Source organism: Sinohyriopsis cumingii, chromosome 16, assembly GCF_028554795.1.
Source record: "Sinohyriopsis cumingii isolate HCF-2022 chromosome 16, ASM2855479v2, whole genome shotgun sequence".
Lineage (NCBI taxonomy): Eukaryota > Metazoa > Mollusca > Bivalvia > Unionida > Unionidae > Sinohyriopsis > Sinohyriopsis cumingii.
Window position 1 is genome coordinate 18,833,838 of NC_142976.1, and position 17,470 is coordinate 18,851,307.

General features: G+C 34.3%; 1 protein-coding gene across 2 annotated transcripts in view; it reads right to left on the reverse strand.

Moving 5' to 3' along the window:
* LOC149780019 (outer dense fiber protein 2-like) overlaps positions 1-17,470 on the reverse strand; it is a 139,408-nt gene that overhangs the window by 7,660 nt on the left and 114,278 nt on the right. For both annotated transcript variants that reach the window (XM_089936766.1, XM_089936765.1), the window contains 5 exons: positions 14,491-14,649; positions 11,594-11,694; positions 9,346-9,427; positions 5,125-5,238; positions 514-606 (listed from right to left, as the gene is read on the reverse strand). In XM_089936766.1, coding sequence (XP_089792892.1) covers positions 514-606; positions 5,125-5,238; positions 9,346-9,427; positions 11,594-11,694; positions 14,491-14,649 — 549 coding nt within the window. The remainder of the gene's footprint in view (positions 1-513; positions 607-5,124; positions 5,239-9,345; positions 9,428-11,593; positions 11,695-14,490; positions 14,650-17,470) is intronic.

Consider the following 17,470-nt stretch of genomic DNA (forward strand, 5'->3'; position numbering starts at 1 on the left):
TGATGATCAACCAAATATCTTTCAGCAAAATGATGGAGGCCAACTGTGTTATGAATACACTCAACAAAATTACTGTTTGAAAAGCTTTGTAAAAATCATAAGGAAGTTTAAAGCAGTGGGGAAATAAACTGGCATTCTAATAAAGGCAATTCTTGAACAAAATTTTATTTTTGTCCAAATTTACACTGGCAAATGGTGGTAGGTTAGGTAGTGGTATTATGCAGGAATTATCTTGTCTAGAAATCCATTCTTAGCTGCACCTCAATATGATGCAAGAAAATCATTTGTAAAGCTCTTATTTTTATGAAAACCCACAAAAACAACAAAAGAAAACTACATTTACTTCATAAAATATCAAAATAATGTCGACTTTATGACGATAAAGGCAAATAAAATATACCTGGTTATTGTAGTTTGAAAATAGTGCTGAGATGGAGCAAAGTTGTAAAAAAAAGTATTCCCCATTAAATTTTTTGAAGAAGAAAGAAAAGGAAAGAAAAAAGACATATTCACCTCTTCTTTCTCTCTCTTTACTCTGGCAATCTCTGCCCTTGTCTGACTGAGTTGGGACTCAAGGTCCATTATTCTGGTCTGCATGGCCCTTTCCTGAAATGGGGATAACAAGATACGTATGTTAGAGTATTGTGATAGAGGACGTGTACATGATAAATATTATGTCAAAAAAAGTTTCTCAAGCAGATTTAAACTCAATCAAGTTCATGATCTGCAACACACAATTACAGTTACCATACTCTTTAAAATATCCATATTGTAAGCTTTACACATTTTTACTGCGAGTTCATTTTATTTTCATAGTTATACATTTTTGTGATTTGGCATAATGTAGCATTTTTTGATGGTACAGTGAAAACTGCTATGAGTGACCTCTGGTATGAGCATCAACCTGTCATTTCCAAACACAATCATAATGCACAGATCCATTTTACTGTATACACACTCTATTATGAGTGACCACTGCTGAATGCTACCAGTGACCATGTTATCTTGGCAAAATATGCATTCAACCCTGCTATGAACAATCGCATCACAAAAACGAGGATAAACTCCACTGGCCTTTATTTAATCTCTATAAGAACAATTGCTCATACCGTTCTAAATATATAAAAAATTAAAAACAATAGGCTGGCTACTGATGTCTGAATTTATTTAGCTATGCTTATAGTGTTTTATAGTTTCTGTCATAAACCAGACTAATATATAGGTGGATTATTTCCTAGTCTGGTTCCCTGCTTGATATGCTCCGTGCGTTGTTCTCTGCTATTCGCATAGGCATGAGAAACACAGAAAGCATACGAAGTAGGGAACCAGACTAATTATTCCCACACTTAGCCTGCTTCCCAGCCTTATCATAGGACCCAGCATCCTTATGAATGACCATATCGCGAGCAGAGACATCACTGACCTAACCGCTTGATTAATAACGATTGTTCTGATAAAAAACAAACATAAAAGGAATATTTTAAAAAAAACAGGATTGTTACTAACGGTGATAGATGCTACAGTCTGAAAACCAGGCTAATGTACATGTCATGAATTGCCATTGAAGTGCCAAAGTTGATGTAGTGGTTGGGTATATTGTCTTTAGAGTTAATCCGTATTGCCAGGAGTGAATAAGGTCATTGCCAATTAAACCAGCAAGAGAGAATCGTTTGTGGGATTTGATTGATAGTGTTCAAGACTTGTGATATTTGTTGTTTTTCCCCCCTGACGTTAAGTGATTACATCCCAATCACAGAGCTGTCATCTGCTGGTGTGACCATGTTACACACTTGCATATAGAGTTAATCCCAATATGTCATCTTTCAATGAAGCCTTTGACTTTTGTCTCTGAGTAAAATGGTTCTGTTTCTGGATGAGAGTATTGTTTCGTTTTATTTCAGGAATTGTTAGATATGCAATCCACATGTATACATTTTTCATATGTTCCCACAGCCCAGTCAAAACTGTCTTCATGCTCGATATTACAACTGAGCACTAATAATTTTAACAGCTAGAACCTTAATAACAATGGTTGAACCTTCAACTAAAAAGAGACAAATTTTAAGACTGGAGAAAAGAATTATTGTAACTGAAAGAAGTGAAAAAGAGCAGACTACTAGCAAAAAGAGGTTTAAATGTTGGTAAAGTAAATTTAGATTGTTATAAAGGAAAAGGAGTAATTCAGAAACGATTTCATATGCTAAAATATGTGATCTTCAAATGTAAATGCGATTTCATGTTTAATGGTAGAAATATATCTTTATTGTTATATAATTTTGTTTTTAGATGAATGCATACAATATTTTAGCAAGTACTATTGATAAAGAATAGAATATATGTACAGTGATTGTGGCTATTTTTCTTGAAATTGTTCTGAAACAGGACCTTGGAAACAGGTCTTTTTGTACAAACCTGCTATGAGAGATCACCTGCCTTGAGAGACCGCTTTTTGTTGGCAGAAGGAGCGGTCTCTCATAACAGGTTTTACTGTACTTACATTCATGGATTTGGGAAGGGTTCTATTGCTTTCATAGATGAATACATTTTCATTTAAATTCATGATTTTAAGGAAAAAAGAAAATACAAGAAAACTGCACCTTCATTTTAAATTAATTCACAGTATTTGGATCTAAACATGGTTGTTTAGATGTGGCAAGTTTAATAAAAAAGAAGGGTGTAGGCTTATTAAGGCATATGCAGGCATTGTGTCAAATACTGTAATGACATACCATGTTGGCAATGAATTATTTACCAGATCCAGTGACAGTGACCTTTAATCTTTTGTGCTTTCAATATATGAACTGTCTGACTTGCATCTAGAAGCATACTTCATATAGTAATGAAAGCAGATGATGAAAACTCTGAATCATTTCATTTAAATCCATAATTTTTGTGGATTTTGTTGATGCCGTGACCAATGAATTTAGAGACCCTATGAAAAATTAGCCACATTACGATCAGGACCCTACCCATATTCTTACTGCATTTTGTTGCTAGAGATTAACAAAGTTACTAATATTTGATAAATCAATGTCAATACCGTAATCTAGTAATACAATATTAGCTTCAATATGTGTTTGTTTTATTTTAATACACTGAAAAAATAATTATAAACCATTTTATATTGTTTCAATGTACATATATCTGGTAGCTGTAATTTCCACTCACCGCCTTCAATCAAGATATGTAAAATAAGTAAAGAGAGTGAGAAGAGGAAAAAGCATAAGGTACTGAAATGCTTGTAATACAGAAAAAAACAAAGAATAAATAAAAAATACTAGTATATAAAAATTAAAGCTATTACTTATTCAAATCATTCCTCTGAGTACAACTGCTATTGAAAAATGTATATCCTCCTGAAAGCATATTTCAGTTTTATCCATGTATTTTTAATCCATTAAAACAACAAGCCTGTAAAACACTATTGCATCGAACATTATTATTAAATAAATACTATGTTTATACACTCAGTACAGCAGAGAAGAAAAGCTCACACTTAACTGGTTTTGGAAAAAACCACTGTATCAATGTCATGTCAATCAAGTCTCAAGGTACATTTAAATGCATGACAGATAAATAAAACCCAAAATGCATAATTAAACAAGTCCAGCTTTTTCAAAACCACTGAGAGTTGGGTCTGATATTTCACTTATGGTCATGTGAACTGCAGTTATACATTCAGCATGAATTAGTTTGATTAATGATGTTGCAAGGTTCACTAATACACTGCAGTGATGGTCACTAATAACAGCCTCTTTTTCAAAAATGGCTTCCATGAACTTCTTAGCATACCAGTTGTGAACTGTGATTTTTGTTCTCTTTACTCTTTGTTTATTGTAAAGTCTAGAAAGTGAAGTTGTTCTGTACATGCGACATGCACAAATGATAGAGTGATTACACTTATTTCAGCTTCATTGGCATCTTTGCACTTTGGTGGCGTCGGCTTTCTTTGATGTTGAGCACTCAGATGAAAACATGGTGAACGTTATTGATCATAATAGGCATTTTATTTGTGCTCATAGTGGCGGTAGAAATGTTTTAGCATCATTGGCTGTATTGGCTTCCCTTGATATATTTCAATCTGACAAAGACTTGTTAGGTCTTTGATTTCTGCTCGTGCACATGGTAGTTCATACACATGGTAGTTTTCTTTCAAACATTCATGGGACTCAAATTTGCATTGGCATAGTTTTATTCTTTTGTATTCTTTATTCAGGGCATTTGTTGTGGTTAAACCATGAAACTAAATACCTACCAATATGCAAATAAACCAGGAATTTAATTACCCACAAAAATATACTTGTTTTTGAAGAAAAAAAATTGAGCCTCACAAAAATAAATGATACCACAACAGTAAATACATTTTAAACATTTAGTAATTTTGATGACAGTCTGAGTCAGTTGAATAAATGAGTTTGGTTTAATGTTTTCCAGCACAGCAAAAAAAGTATTTTTTTTTCTTCAAGGAAACTAGAGTGAAGTGCCTTGCCCACAGACAATATGGTATCCAACCTGGTTTGATGGTAGGATTCAAATCCACCTTTTCTTTCTGCAAGTCAAGGTGCCAACTACTGAGCCACCAGAGATCCTAATATGGTATGGCACAATGTGACAGCCACCAGAGTTCCTAATATGGTATGGCACAATGTGACAGCCACTAGAGATCCTAATATGGTATGGCACAATGTGACAGCCACTAGCGATCCTAATATGGTATGGCATAATGTGACAGCCACTAGAGATCCTAATATGGTATGGCACAATGTGACATCAAGGCTAGCTATCAGGCTCAGGCACATATTTATGCCAATATCAAGTGAGTTCCTCTCCTGTCTCAAAACACATACATGCTGTTTTGTATTTATCAAATATCCCATCCATTATCCTTTCCAAATATTAACCATAACTGTGAACAGAATTAAACCAAACTGGGAGTAATAAAAGTTCAGTCTAGTGCATCTAATAATATTAATGTGTGGATGTTAGTGAAAACACCTAAAAAGATCCATATTGAACACTAAATCAACCATGCAAGATTAAATGGATATGTGATGAAAGCACAAAAAAATTATATTTAAAGCAAAATAGTAACCACAGAATTAGGACATTTTTTATTTTTCTCACTTTCTGCGATGATGCATCTCTGTTCTGATCTTGCAGCCGCCTCATGTCTGTCAGAGCATTCTCAAGCTGGCGGGTGAGGCTGGCATTTTCTCGAGACTTCTCCTCCAGTCGTAACTGTAAAAGCACTTTAGTATTAGAATATCCTCAGATGACAAGAATTAACTGTCTGGTGCAAAGATGCATGATGTAAGCAATACAAACAAGAGGCCCATGTGGACTTGATATTGCTCAACTGATTGACATCCACATAAGTACCTAATACAAGAGCAGTTTGCAATGAAAGCTGGGTTAGTGAGGTATTTTCTTTCAAAATAATCAAATAAAGTTGCTCAACTACCTTCTCAATATATCACGACAAATATCCCAATACAGTATCTTGTATTTCAATATGTTGCAATATAAAAATTCTGGGAATACCCAACCATTACAGATAAGACTGATAGATCTAAATACTTCAAACCCTGACCACCCACCTACAATTTAACTGAGTGATTTCTTTAACCTTGACGTTTGAGCTCTGGCCATCAATTTCTAAGGATATTTCTTTCCCCTGATGCATTTGTGAGCAGTCTCATGATGATCCTCTGATAAGAACAGGAGATAGTGCACTTTATAAACTTACATCTACTGTATGGTTGGAGGAACAGACAAACGACAAAAGGTTATCTCGTAAAATACCAGTACATACTTTTTTTCCAGGTCACTTTTTTGTAATATAACATGAAAGTTTAACAAAATTCAGCTTATTTGTACCAGTACCAGTACTACAGTATGCTGAATTAGTAGCACATCATCATGCAAATGTCTGACTCAGCCATATGATACTAACACCTGCCGCATCATAATGAGCACTACTGTTGGCTAATATGTATAAAACATTAGAGGTATATGCTGTGCAACAAAAATACCCGTTTTTCTCTATACACTTTAAGGGAGATGAAATGGGTTCATGTTAAAATGAACTTTTTATTTTTCTATTGTGTATTGCTGATAGCCATTATGAATAGTCTTCATCTGTACACATGTAATCCTTATCCATCTTAAACCATATTACCAGCATTAAGCCATAATATTAGTATTATACCATATTACCAGCATTATGCCATATTACCAGCATTATAAAACATTACCAGTATCATGGCAGGGTACCAGCATTAAGCCATATTACCAGCATTATGATATATATTATCAGTATTATACCATATTACCAGCATTATGATATATATTATCAGTATTTATAAGTTACTGCATTTGTATGCGAAAATATGAAAGGGTTTTGGGATGGAATACTGTTACAAATGCAGTAACTTTTTTATTATATGCTCATTTTTAAAATTCTACCAAAGGTTTAATTATACAAACACAATACACTACAAGAAACAACGTAAATGAATGTATGCTGCATTTCAAACTAAATACACAAGCGCATATTCATCATTACACAAATCAACATTATTACTGCACACATAACTCCGCCCATATAAATTTGAACTTAGTTCCGTGCTTGACATAACTTTCGAAAGAAAATGGCGTGTCTAGTTAAAATTTAAATTTGGAGTCATATTGTGAATGAAATTGCATTGCAACAACTTTTCCATTTGATCTGGAATTAATAGATTTTTGGTATTTTTCTCGATTCTAGGAAAGTTCATGATCATTAACTGGATTTGTATGTGACGATTCCACATGAAATACATGAGATTTAATAAGCTAGGGAGAAGCGTGTTGACATTTGCAAATGTGTTTTTGTTTCTGTCACTGAATGTTTGAAATCATAATGTGGGAAAAATATGAAGTCTTTCAATTGCAATTATCAAAAAGACGCTATGGAATTTAATGCTTATTTCATTTTGAGTGCAGTAAGGAGGATGCAATTGCAATTATCATCGAAATTACAGCACAATTTCGAAATGTGTAATCCAGATTAAAAACCTATGACATGGCTCATGTAATTTGGATTTGCAGAATTAAGAAAATACATTTGGAGGAAATTCAGGATGTAAAACTATAAGTATATTTTATTTTGCCATTCTAATCACCAGCTAAAGAAGAGAGTATATGACTTGTTACTTGCATGTTATTTGTAAGGACCTTATCTTGCGTATTGTTATATAATGTAGCTAGCCTAAATCTGTAACTTTGTATCAACACGGAATGTGCCCAAGCAGCTAGTATGTGGCAGTCCACGAAACATCTGTTTTAGTTCATTCAAAAACAAATTTAAACAACCACAACGTAAAAAACCTCTTACACGAGTGTACATGATTTGTGTACAAATCAAAAGTGCTGCCGTCTGCATCCATTGTTTGTTTACAATAGAAAGTAGTTCCATTATGCAAGTGAATGCTATATGTGTATTGTCGCACGAGTTCAGTATCGGGTAATACTGAACGATTCTGACAATGTAAAGTTTAATGGGGAAAAAAGTGAGCATATAATAATTTTAGGTTACTGCATTTGTATGGGAAAATATGAACGAGTTTTGGGATGGAATTCTGCATCACCTTGGGAGTGCAGTGTACCCTTCTGCCAAAACGAGTTCATATTTTCCCATACAAATGCAGTAACCTTTTTATTATATGCTCATTTTTTAAATTCTACCTAATGCTTAATTATATTAACAAAATACACTACAATACACAACGTAAATGAATGAATGCCGTATTCCAAACTAAACACACTAGCACAGATTTGTCATTACACTATAACATCATTATTAATGCGCACATAACCCAGCCCAGATAAATTTGAACTTAGTCATGCACTCGACATAACTTTCGAAAGAAAATGGCATGTCTAGTTAAAACTGAAATTTGCAGTCATACTGTGAATGAATGCGCATTGCAACAACTTTTCCATTTGATCTGGAATGCATATATTTTGGTATTTTGTTTTGATTCGACGAAAGTTTGTGATTTTAGACTGGATTCATCTGTGCAAATTATACACGAAATACATCGGATTGAAGCGGAACGGGAGAAGCATGTTTACATCTGCAAATGTGTTTCTGTTTCTGTCACTAAATGTTTGAAATCATAATGTGGGAAAAATATGAAGTCTTTCAATTGCAATCATCAAAAAGACGCTATGGAATTTAATGCTTATTTCATTTTGAGTGCAGTAAGGAGGATGCAATTGCAATTATCGAAATTACAGCACAGTTTCGAAATGTGTAATCCAGATTAAAAACCTATGACATGGCTCATGTAATTCGGATTTGCAGAATTAAGAAAATACATTTGGAGGAAAGTCAGGATGTAAAACTAAGTATATTTTATTTTGCCATTCTAATCACCAGCTAAAGAAGAGAGTATATGACTTGTCGCTTGTATGTTATTTGTAGGGACCTTATCTTGCATCTGTTATATAATGTAGCTAGCTTAAATCCGTAACATTGTATCAACGTGGATTGTGCCAAAGCAGCTGGTATGTGGCAGTCCACGAAACATCTGTTTTAGTTCATTCAAAAACAAATTTAAACAACCACAACGTAAAGAGCCTCTTACGCGAGTGTACATGATTTGTGTACAAATCAAAAGTGCTGGCGTCTGCGTCCATTGTTTGTTTACAACAGAAGCATGAATGATTCTGACAATGTAAAAGTTAATGGGGAAACAAATGAGCATATAATAATATACCATATTACCATCAATATGCCATATTGTCAGAATTTTACCATATTGCTAGCATTAAACCATATTACCAGTATTATACCATATTACCAGCATTAAACCATATTACTAGCATTATAACATATCACAAGCATTATGGCAGGGTACTAGCATTATGCCATGTTACCAGCATTATGCATATTACCAGCATTATGCCATATTATTAGTATTATACCATATTACCAGTATTTTACCAGATTACCAGCATTACAACATATCACCAGCATTATGCCTAGGAAGACAAATCATTAATCAATCTAACTTTACATCTAAAAGTGAACTTTGGGCATGTAAAATCTCATGTAAGCAGACCAAATTTTACATGGGATTTTTTTTTTTAAATTTCAAGTTTGGAAATATTTTTCCCATATCATCATTAGACCTGCAGGTAAAAGGTTGAATAGTCACCCACCTGCACATGACTAACTTAAAAACACTCAGTCTGTGATCAATCATGACAGCATACTTGAAGTCCAGAACAAAATGGTTTTAAATTGTACTTCTGATAATTATTCAAGATTCACACAACAACTTCTTGGGATATACATACATTATTCTGATGCATGTTTTCTTCTCGTTTGGCAAGTGTTGCCAGCATTTCCCTGTTCTTATCTTCAGAATCACGCAATCGCCTGGAAAGTAAAATATTCTCACAAATCAAGGCATTAAATGTAAAATTTACTGTTATATATTCACTGATTCTACTTTCATAAGTCACTGCTATATCTCTGTCCAGCTGTCTGTCTGACTGTCCATAATTTGTTTTATCAAAGTGAATGGTGAACAAAATAGGATATTCATTGGAGGGTGGAGGACACAGTGCCCTGCCCTAGGGATCCTTGGTTCAACACTGCTTAGGTAGTCTCATAAACAAGCCCCTCAAACCTCAATTGGCATGCTTATGACTGACTGACTATAATAATTACGGTACACCTTTGTTAAAGCTTATTAGTCAGATTGCTACTTCAGGTACAGCTATGTTATGGAAATTTAGCAATTTAGCAGAAGGACCGAAGTTAATAAAGTTGAATTTTCTAAATTTCTGTTTGTTCTAATAATAATTATAGACTGTCAAAGTTTTGGGACTATGACACTGAATTTTAATTCTTTACTAAAAAAAGATCTAAAAATACCTGGACAGCCTTTCTACAACTAATAATTTTTCAAACATATTCACTGGGACACTTAAATTTCAAGTTATCAAGGTTTTATTGTATTTACTTCCATTGCATAAAAAATTCAACAATTAATTGTTTTACTCTCAAAGATAAAGATAAATACAGTTGGTTGATATCTGTTGCACAGCACTTGAGATATCAAGCAGAAGCAAAATTTACATTTTTAATAACAGTGACCTTAACCTTTAAACTAAATGACCTTGAAACCAACTGAGTTTTTTGCACCAAAAGGTGTCTGTAAACTCATGACAATGCAATGTTATAACTTCAATCATGAAATGTTTTTTTAATCTATTAAAAAAATGGAGATTTTCTTTTTTTTTTCCATATTTTTTAGTCAAAATGCATTGATTTGTTTCTCCATTTTGTCTCAATACAAGTAATAGCTACATTAATACAATGATGAAAAGAAAGAACTTTTTACAACTTTAGATTGTACATATATGATGCTTCAAATTGTGTACTTTGTCCAATTAATGACTATTTTCATAAGAAAATGAACAGATTTCTATTTTGCTAACAACTTATTGTACAGGCTGATGCAATGAAAAATGCTGGGATGCGAGTACTGTAGCAACATGACAGAATGATCCAACTGATTTCTGAGCATAAAATCAAAAAACTAAAAGTTTTAAATGACTGAGTTTAGTTGTAATAATTCTGCTTTCAAATTTTGTTTATTTCTGGATTCAAATGTGAATTTGTGTGTGCTGGGAAGCATGCAGTGTATTTCAGTAACAGATGCTGTAACCAAATTTCGACTGCCACTCACTTCCTAAATGGGAAAAAAGCAGTTCCAAACATAATATTGAGACTGGAAATAAATGTGGTGTCATCACTGTGGTGATATAATTTTTCTCTGATATATTTCAATATCTCATTATGAAATATATAGTAAATAGATATGTTCCTCCAGACAAGACATATCTGAATAATGAGTCTGATTGACATCCAGAGTTTAAAACTGGTGAGTTATTGCAGAGAAACAAAATGTACAATTTTAGTAACAGGACCATACACTTCATTCTGCTGACCCCAAATCAATATGGCTCCTCCTTCAACCCTCAGGGGTTTGCATGCAAAGTCTGACCATCAACGATCTGCATACAAAATCTGACCATCAGGGATCTGCATACAAAGTTTGACCATCAGGGATCTGCATACAAAGTTTGACCATCTGGGATCTGCATGCAAAGATTGATTGACATCAAGGGTACAACACAAGTTATCATACAGAAATGAAAGTACTGGAAAGGAAGACAGAAGTACTGATGTACAAAGCAAACACTGGATGGCAAAAATGTTGAGGCATTACTGCACCTTTCAGCTACATTTGAGGGGCCCCGAGTGGCCGAGTGGTCTAAAGCGCTCACCGTTCCGGATCACTGCCATCTCACCTCTGTCTGCGTGGGTTCGAGTCCAAGGCTCGGCTAGCGTGGGTACGTGAGAAAGCCTGCCAGTAGCTTCTCGTGGGTCGGTGGTTCTTCCCTGGGTTTTCCAGGGTTCTTCCTCCACTAGTTATACTGGCCGCCATGTATAGCCTATCTTGTGCTGAAAAATGGCGTTAAACCCTACAACAACATCAGCTACATTTAGAGCCATTATACTGACTAGATGTACCTCTCCAATGAATCACATCTAGCAGCCATGTTCCTCTGTTCATCCTGGGCATTATGACATTTTTCTTTTGTCTGTTCCAAGGCTTCAGTCACATGCTCTATCTAGAAAAGATGATAAAGAAAAGCTTTCTGAAATCCCAATACATCATGTACTATAAATAGCACAATCCATCATTAAAATGTATAACATACATTCATCTGCCATGAAACTATCAAAGGTAATGGTAGCTTTCAGACTGTCCTGACACAATACAGTTCACCTGACATATTATTTCTCAGTCAAGTTCTAAAAACTGATTCCTTTTATAGAGAAACAACTAATTAGGTCATGAATACCTGAGGAAATTAAGAAATATTCTTAATCATGCCTTGGTACCACTGTCACTGTGTCATGGCAGTAATGTAACTGTGTCATGGTACCCTTGTTACTGTGTCATGGTACCCTTGTTGCTCTGTCACAGTACCCCTGTTATAATGTCATGGTACCCATCTTACTGTGTCATGATATCCCTGTTACTGTCATGGTACCTGTGTTACAAAGTCATCATAACCTGTTACTACATCAGGGTACTCATGTTGCTGTATCATGGTATCCCTGTTACCTTGTTATGGTACCCATGTTAATATGTCTTGGTAACCCTGTTAATTTGTTGTAGCACCCATGTTACTGTGTCATAGTATTATTGATGCTATGTCATGTTATCCCTGTTACTTTCTATATACTTTTATTCACATTTTGCAGCCCCTCAAATGTCGCTACAAGTTAATTTCAAGCATGTTACTGTGCCATGGTGTCTGTTACTATGTATATTCTTTTATTCATAGTTTAGTTAATTAATTTTGAATGCTTATATCATGACCATGGTGATTAATGAATTCTGAATGCTTGTACCATGACCATGGTGACTAATGAATTCTGAATGTTTGTTTCATGACCATGGCAACCAATGAATCCTGAATGCTTATTATTATATCATGACCATGGTGACCAATGAATTCTAAATGCTTATATCATGACCATGGTGACCAATGAATTCTGAATGCTTATATCATGACCATGGTGACCAATGAATTCTGAATGCTTGTATCATGACCATGGTGACCAATGAATTCTGAATGCTTGTATCATGACCATGGTGACCAATGAATTCTAAATGCTTGTATCATGACGATGGTGACCAATGAATTCTAAATGCTTATATCATGACCATGGCAACCAATGAATTTTGAATGCTTATATCATGACCATGGCAACTAATGAATCGTGAATGCTTATATCATGACCATGGTGACCAATGAATTCTGAATGCTTGTATCATGACCATGGTGACCAATGAATTCTAAATGCTTGTATCATGACGATGGTGACCAATGAATTCTAAATGCTTATATCATGACCATGGCAACCAATGAATTCTGAATGCTTATACCATGACCATGGTGACTAATAAATTCTAAATGCTTATATCATGACCATGGTGCCTAATGAATTCTAAATGCTTGTATCATGACCATGGTGACCAATGAATTCTGAATGCTTGTATCATGACCATGGTGACCAATGAATTCTAAATGCTTGTATCATGACAATGGTGACCAATGAATTCTAAATGCTTATATCATGACCATGGCAACCAATGAATTCTGAATGCTTATATCATGACCATGGCAACTAATGAATCCTGAATGCTTATATCATGACCATGGTGACCAATGAATTCTGAATGCTTGTATCATGACCATGGTGACCAATGAATTCTAAATGCTTGTATCATGACGATGGTGACCAATGAATTCTAAATGCTTATATCATGACCATGGCAACCAATGAATTCTGAATGCTTATACCATGACCATGGTGACCAATAAATTCTAAATGCTTATATCATGACCATGGTGCCCAATGAATTCTGAATGATTGTATCATGACCATGGTGACCAATGGAGTCTAAATGCTTGTATCATGACCATGGTGGCTAATGAATTCTAAATGCTTGTATCATGACCATGGTGACCAATGAATTCTGAATGATTGTATCATGACCATGGTGGCTAATGAATTCTGAATGATTGTTATCATGACCATGGTGACCAATGGAGTCTAAATGCTTGTATCATGACCATGGTGGCTAATGAATTCTAAATGCTTGTATCATGACCATGGTGACCAATGAATTCTAAATGCTTGTATCATGACCATGGTGACCAATGGAGTCTAAATGCTTGTATCATGACCATGGTGGCTAATGAATTCTAAATGCTTGTATCATGACCATGGTGACCAATGGAGTCTAAATGCTTGTATCATGACCATGGTGGCTAATGAATTCTAAATGCTTGTATCATGACCATGGTGGCTAATGAATTCTAAATGCTTGTATCATGACCATGGCGACCAATGAATTCTAAATGCTTGTATCATGACCATGGTGACCAATGAATTCTGAATGCTTGTATCATGACTATAGTGACCAATGAATTCTAAATGCTTGTACTGATCAACATATCTTAAACAAATATCTTAAGAGTCAGGGTGAAAGAAATGTATAAAAAGTTGTACAATTGTCTCACACAATGACCACTAAAATCCACTGCATGCAAAGTAAAATCAAATCATGAGAAAATGTTTCAACCCCAACTCCCCATCTGTAATATTTTATAATGCTTAGCATGCTCCAATCTTCAGATATTTTATATGAACAGTTTGTATGGATGTAAATAATTTTCTGCAGTAACATGTATCACACAGTATGACACTGACATGTTTTTAACTGGCAACCTGTTTTTGCTCCAAGAAATAATGTGGTCAAAATGTTCTGCTGGAAGAAGTAAAATCTAAAGTTTTGGTGACCTTGTGAACAGGTTTGGCTGTTTCAGACATACTTAGATAATACTTACTTTAGCTGTTAGTTCAGCTATAAGTTTTGTGTTCTCTGCATTCTTCCTGTCATAGGACATGACCTTGTCTTCTGTTTCATGAAGGCGTAGCTCAGAAGATTTCAATAATTCAGGTAGAGGCTCTAACTCCTGGAGACGATGATGAAGGCGATTCTTTACCTAGAAATAGACTAGCCTGTATAGGATGATCCCTCTTGTAAGAAATAGATCAGTCCATATAGAATAATCCCTCTTTTAAGAATCAAACCAGTCTATATAGAATAATCCCTCTTTTAAGAAACAGACTAGTCCACATAGAATGATCACTCTTAAGAAATAGACCAGTCCACAGAGAATGATCCCTCTTGAAGGAAATAGACCATTTCATCTGGAATGATCCTTCTTTTGAGAAACAGATCAGTTCACATAAAATGATCCCTCTTTAGCAAAATAGAATAACCCATATAGAATGATCCCTCTTTTAAGACTGAAAAGAGCAATAAAACTGTACTGCATTGCTACCTTTATACCAGGCTACATTATGCTATATTATATTATAATGGATTGCATCAAACTGTGGTACATTATTATGAGTTACATTACAATGTGGTACATTATAATGGGTTACATTACGTGATGTTATGTATGCTGCTTCCTCACCTTAGCACATCCGGCTAACACATGAATGTGCTTGTAATGTAGACGCAGATGTGAATCCCATTTTTTCTCTCCCCAAAAGGCAAATTATAGGTTCCTGTTTGCTTGACATGACAAAACAATCGCTTAAAATATCACTAATTTAATTATTCAAAATGGCAGTTAGTTCATAGAAATTTTAAATAAGAAAATTAAATTTAAAAAGAAATATATTCTATAAGTTTTTGTTAACAAATTTTCAATAATTCCATTTACATTGTATATCTAAAGATATCTGGCTTTTGTAAAGACAAACAAACTGGCTATATAATAAATAAAAAACTGCATTTATGTTATGTACCCAGTCAAATGGAAGGTCTTGCTTTATTTGGCTTATGAATATGGCTATGCCTAACAACTTCAATGAATCCCGACATCATGTCGGATTCATTATTTATGCCAACTCTGAACAAACAACACTCCAAATATGATGATCTCTTTGAGTTTATACATTTGTAATATCCAAACATAGTTACCAAGGATGGTGTGCTTTATGTAAGAGACTAGAAGGATGACCACAAGATGTCCAGTTGAACAGCCATATGGTCTACTCTCACATACATTATGTAAAATGCTAGAAGGTTGTCCACAAGATGACCACATTAAATAGCCATACACCCTACTCTTGTGTACATTATATAAGATGCTAGAAGGTTGACCACTAATGATCACATCAAACATCCATGGTCTACTCTCATGTACGTTATGGAAGAGGCTAGAAGGTTGACCACATCAAACATAGTCTATTCTCATGTATGTTACTAGACTGACCACAAGATGACCACATCAAACAGCTATACAGTCTACTCTCATTTATCCAAATAAGTCTCCTGAATTATAATTTCATTGATTAATACAACCTAAAGATCTTGAACCATATGACCATGTACAGCAGGGTAACTGTAATACTCCCTTACAAATGATTTGGATTAATGCATTGCTAACATGTGTATTTAACACATTTTAAATGACGAGTTGGAACATGAGATTGTCAAAAGGAGCCTACCTTAGCCCAAGAGCAAGCCACCCACAAAGTTTGGTAGCTGTACAAGGAAGGCAACATGATTTCCTTTTTGTGATGCCTGAATGTATTTGGCACAATATAGCCTGGATTCTACTGATGTACCATTAAACCCTATATATCAACATATTATAACAAGTAAACCACCAATTGCAGCATGGCCTGTTTACAAAACATTGTTTTTGTATCAATGTATTTTATGATGCATATACAAATATACATGTACTATGTTGCATTGTGCTGCTTGCAATGTTGTCCAAAAAAAATTAAGCAAATATAAAGGTTAATGCAGGTCAAAGAAGCATAAAATATAGATCACAGTGACCTGGTTTTTTGTAAAAGGCATAATACTCATCATGAAGAATTTAACTATCGAGTCATGTGATTCTTTTGGTGCACAAAGACCAGTTAACGTAGGTCACAAAAAAAACATGAAAAATATAGGTCTCAGTGACCATGTTTTGAATTAAAACTGTTTTACTCCTCATGAAACACTGATATACCAACTTATGATATGACTTTACATGCAACAGAGTTTGAGAAAATGACCTACATGCAACCCAAACATAAGAGCTGATGGTAGATGGACAGATGGGCTGAGAGATAAAAAGACATAATCAATCCATAAACTGCAAGAATTGTTTTGCAATCAGCCAAAAGGTGATACCTATTTCATGTCTATAATATGTTGTCAGACAAAACTCTTAATCTTCTCTGATCTCAATGTAAAGAAAGTACTTACCAAACAGAATTATTAATATTCCCTAATTATTATTACTAATTATTAATATACCCTAATTAGATTTTTTTTTAAAAACCTGTTGGATCTTACACTAAGCTACAGCCTACAAGCACAGTTTCCAGTACACACATGCAAGACTAAATAAATGTGAAATAAATTAACAGACATGCAATGTGAACGGTTTATATTATCTGTCAATCACAAGATATTACTACCATCAAGTTTTATAAACTGAAAAGATTCAGGATGACAAAGCACTAATTGTTAGTATGACTAATATACAAGTATTATGTTGCTTCTTTTCACTACATATTAACAATAGTTTTACAACTCTACTCTCCTCACCACATTTAGCAAAAGTCTTAAGCGTGTTACAATTCTGAATTTATTTGCTTTTAATGTCAAATCATAAAGATAGCATAGAATTTTCATATTGGTAAAGTTTTTGATTAAGAAAAAGAATTGGCTTAATATGGAAAACATTCAGCAACAATGCCAAGCTTTGGGAATAATTTTCCATTCCCATCCACAAGTAAATAAAA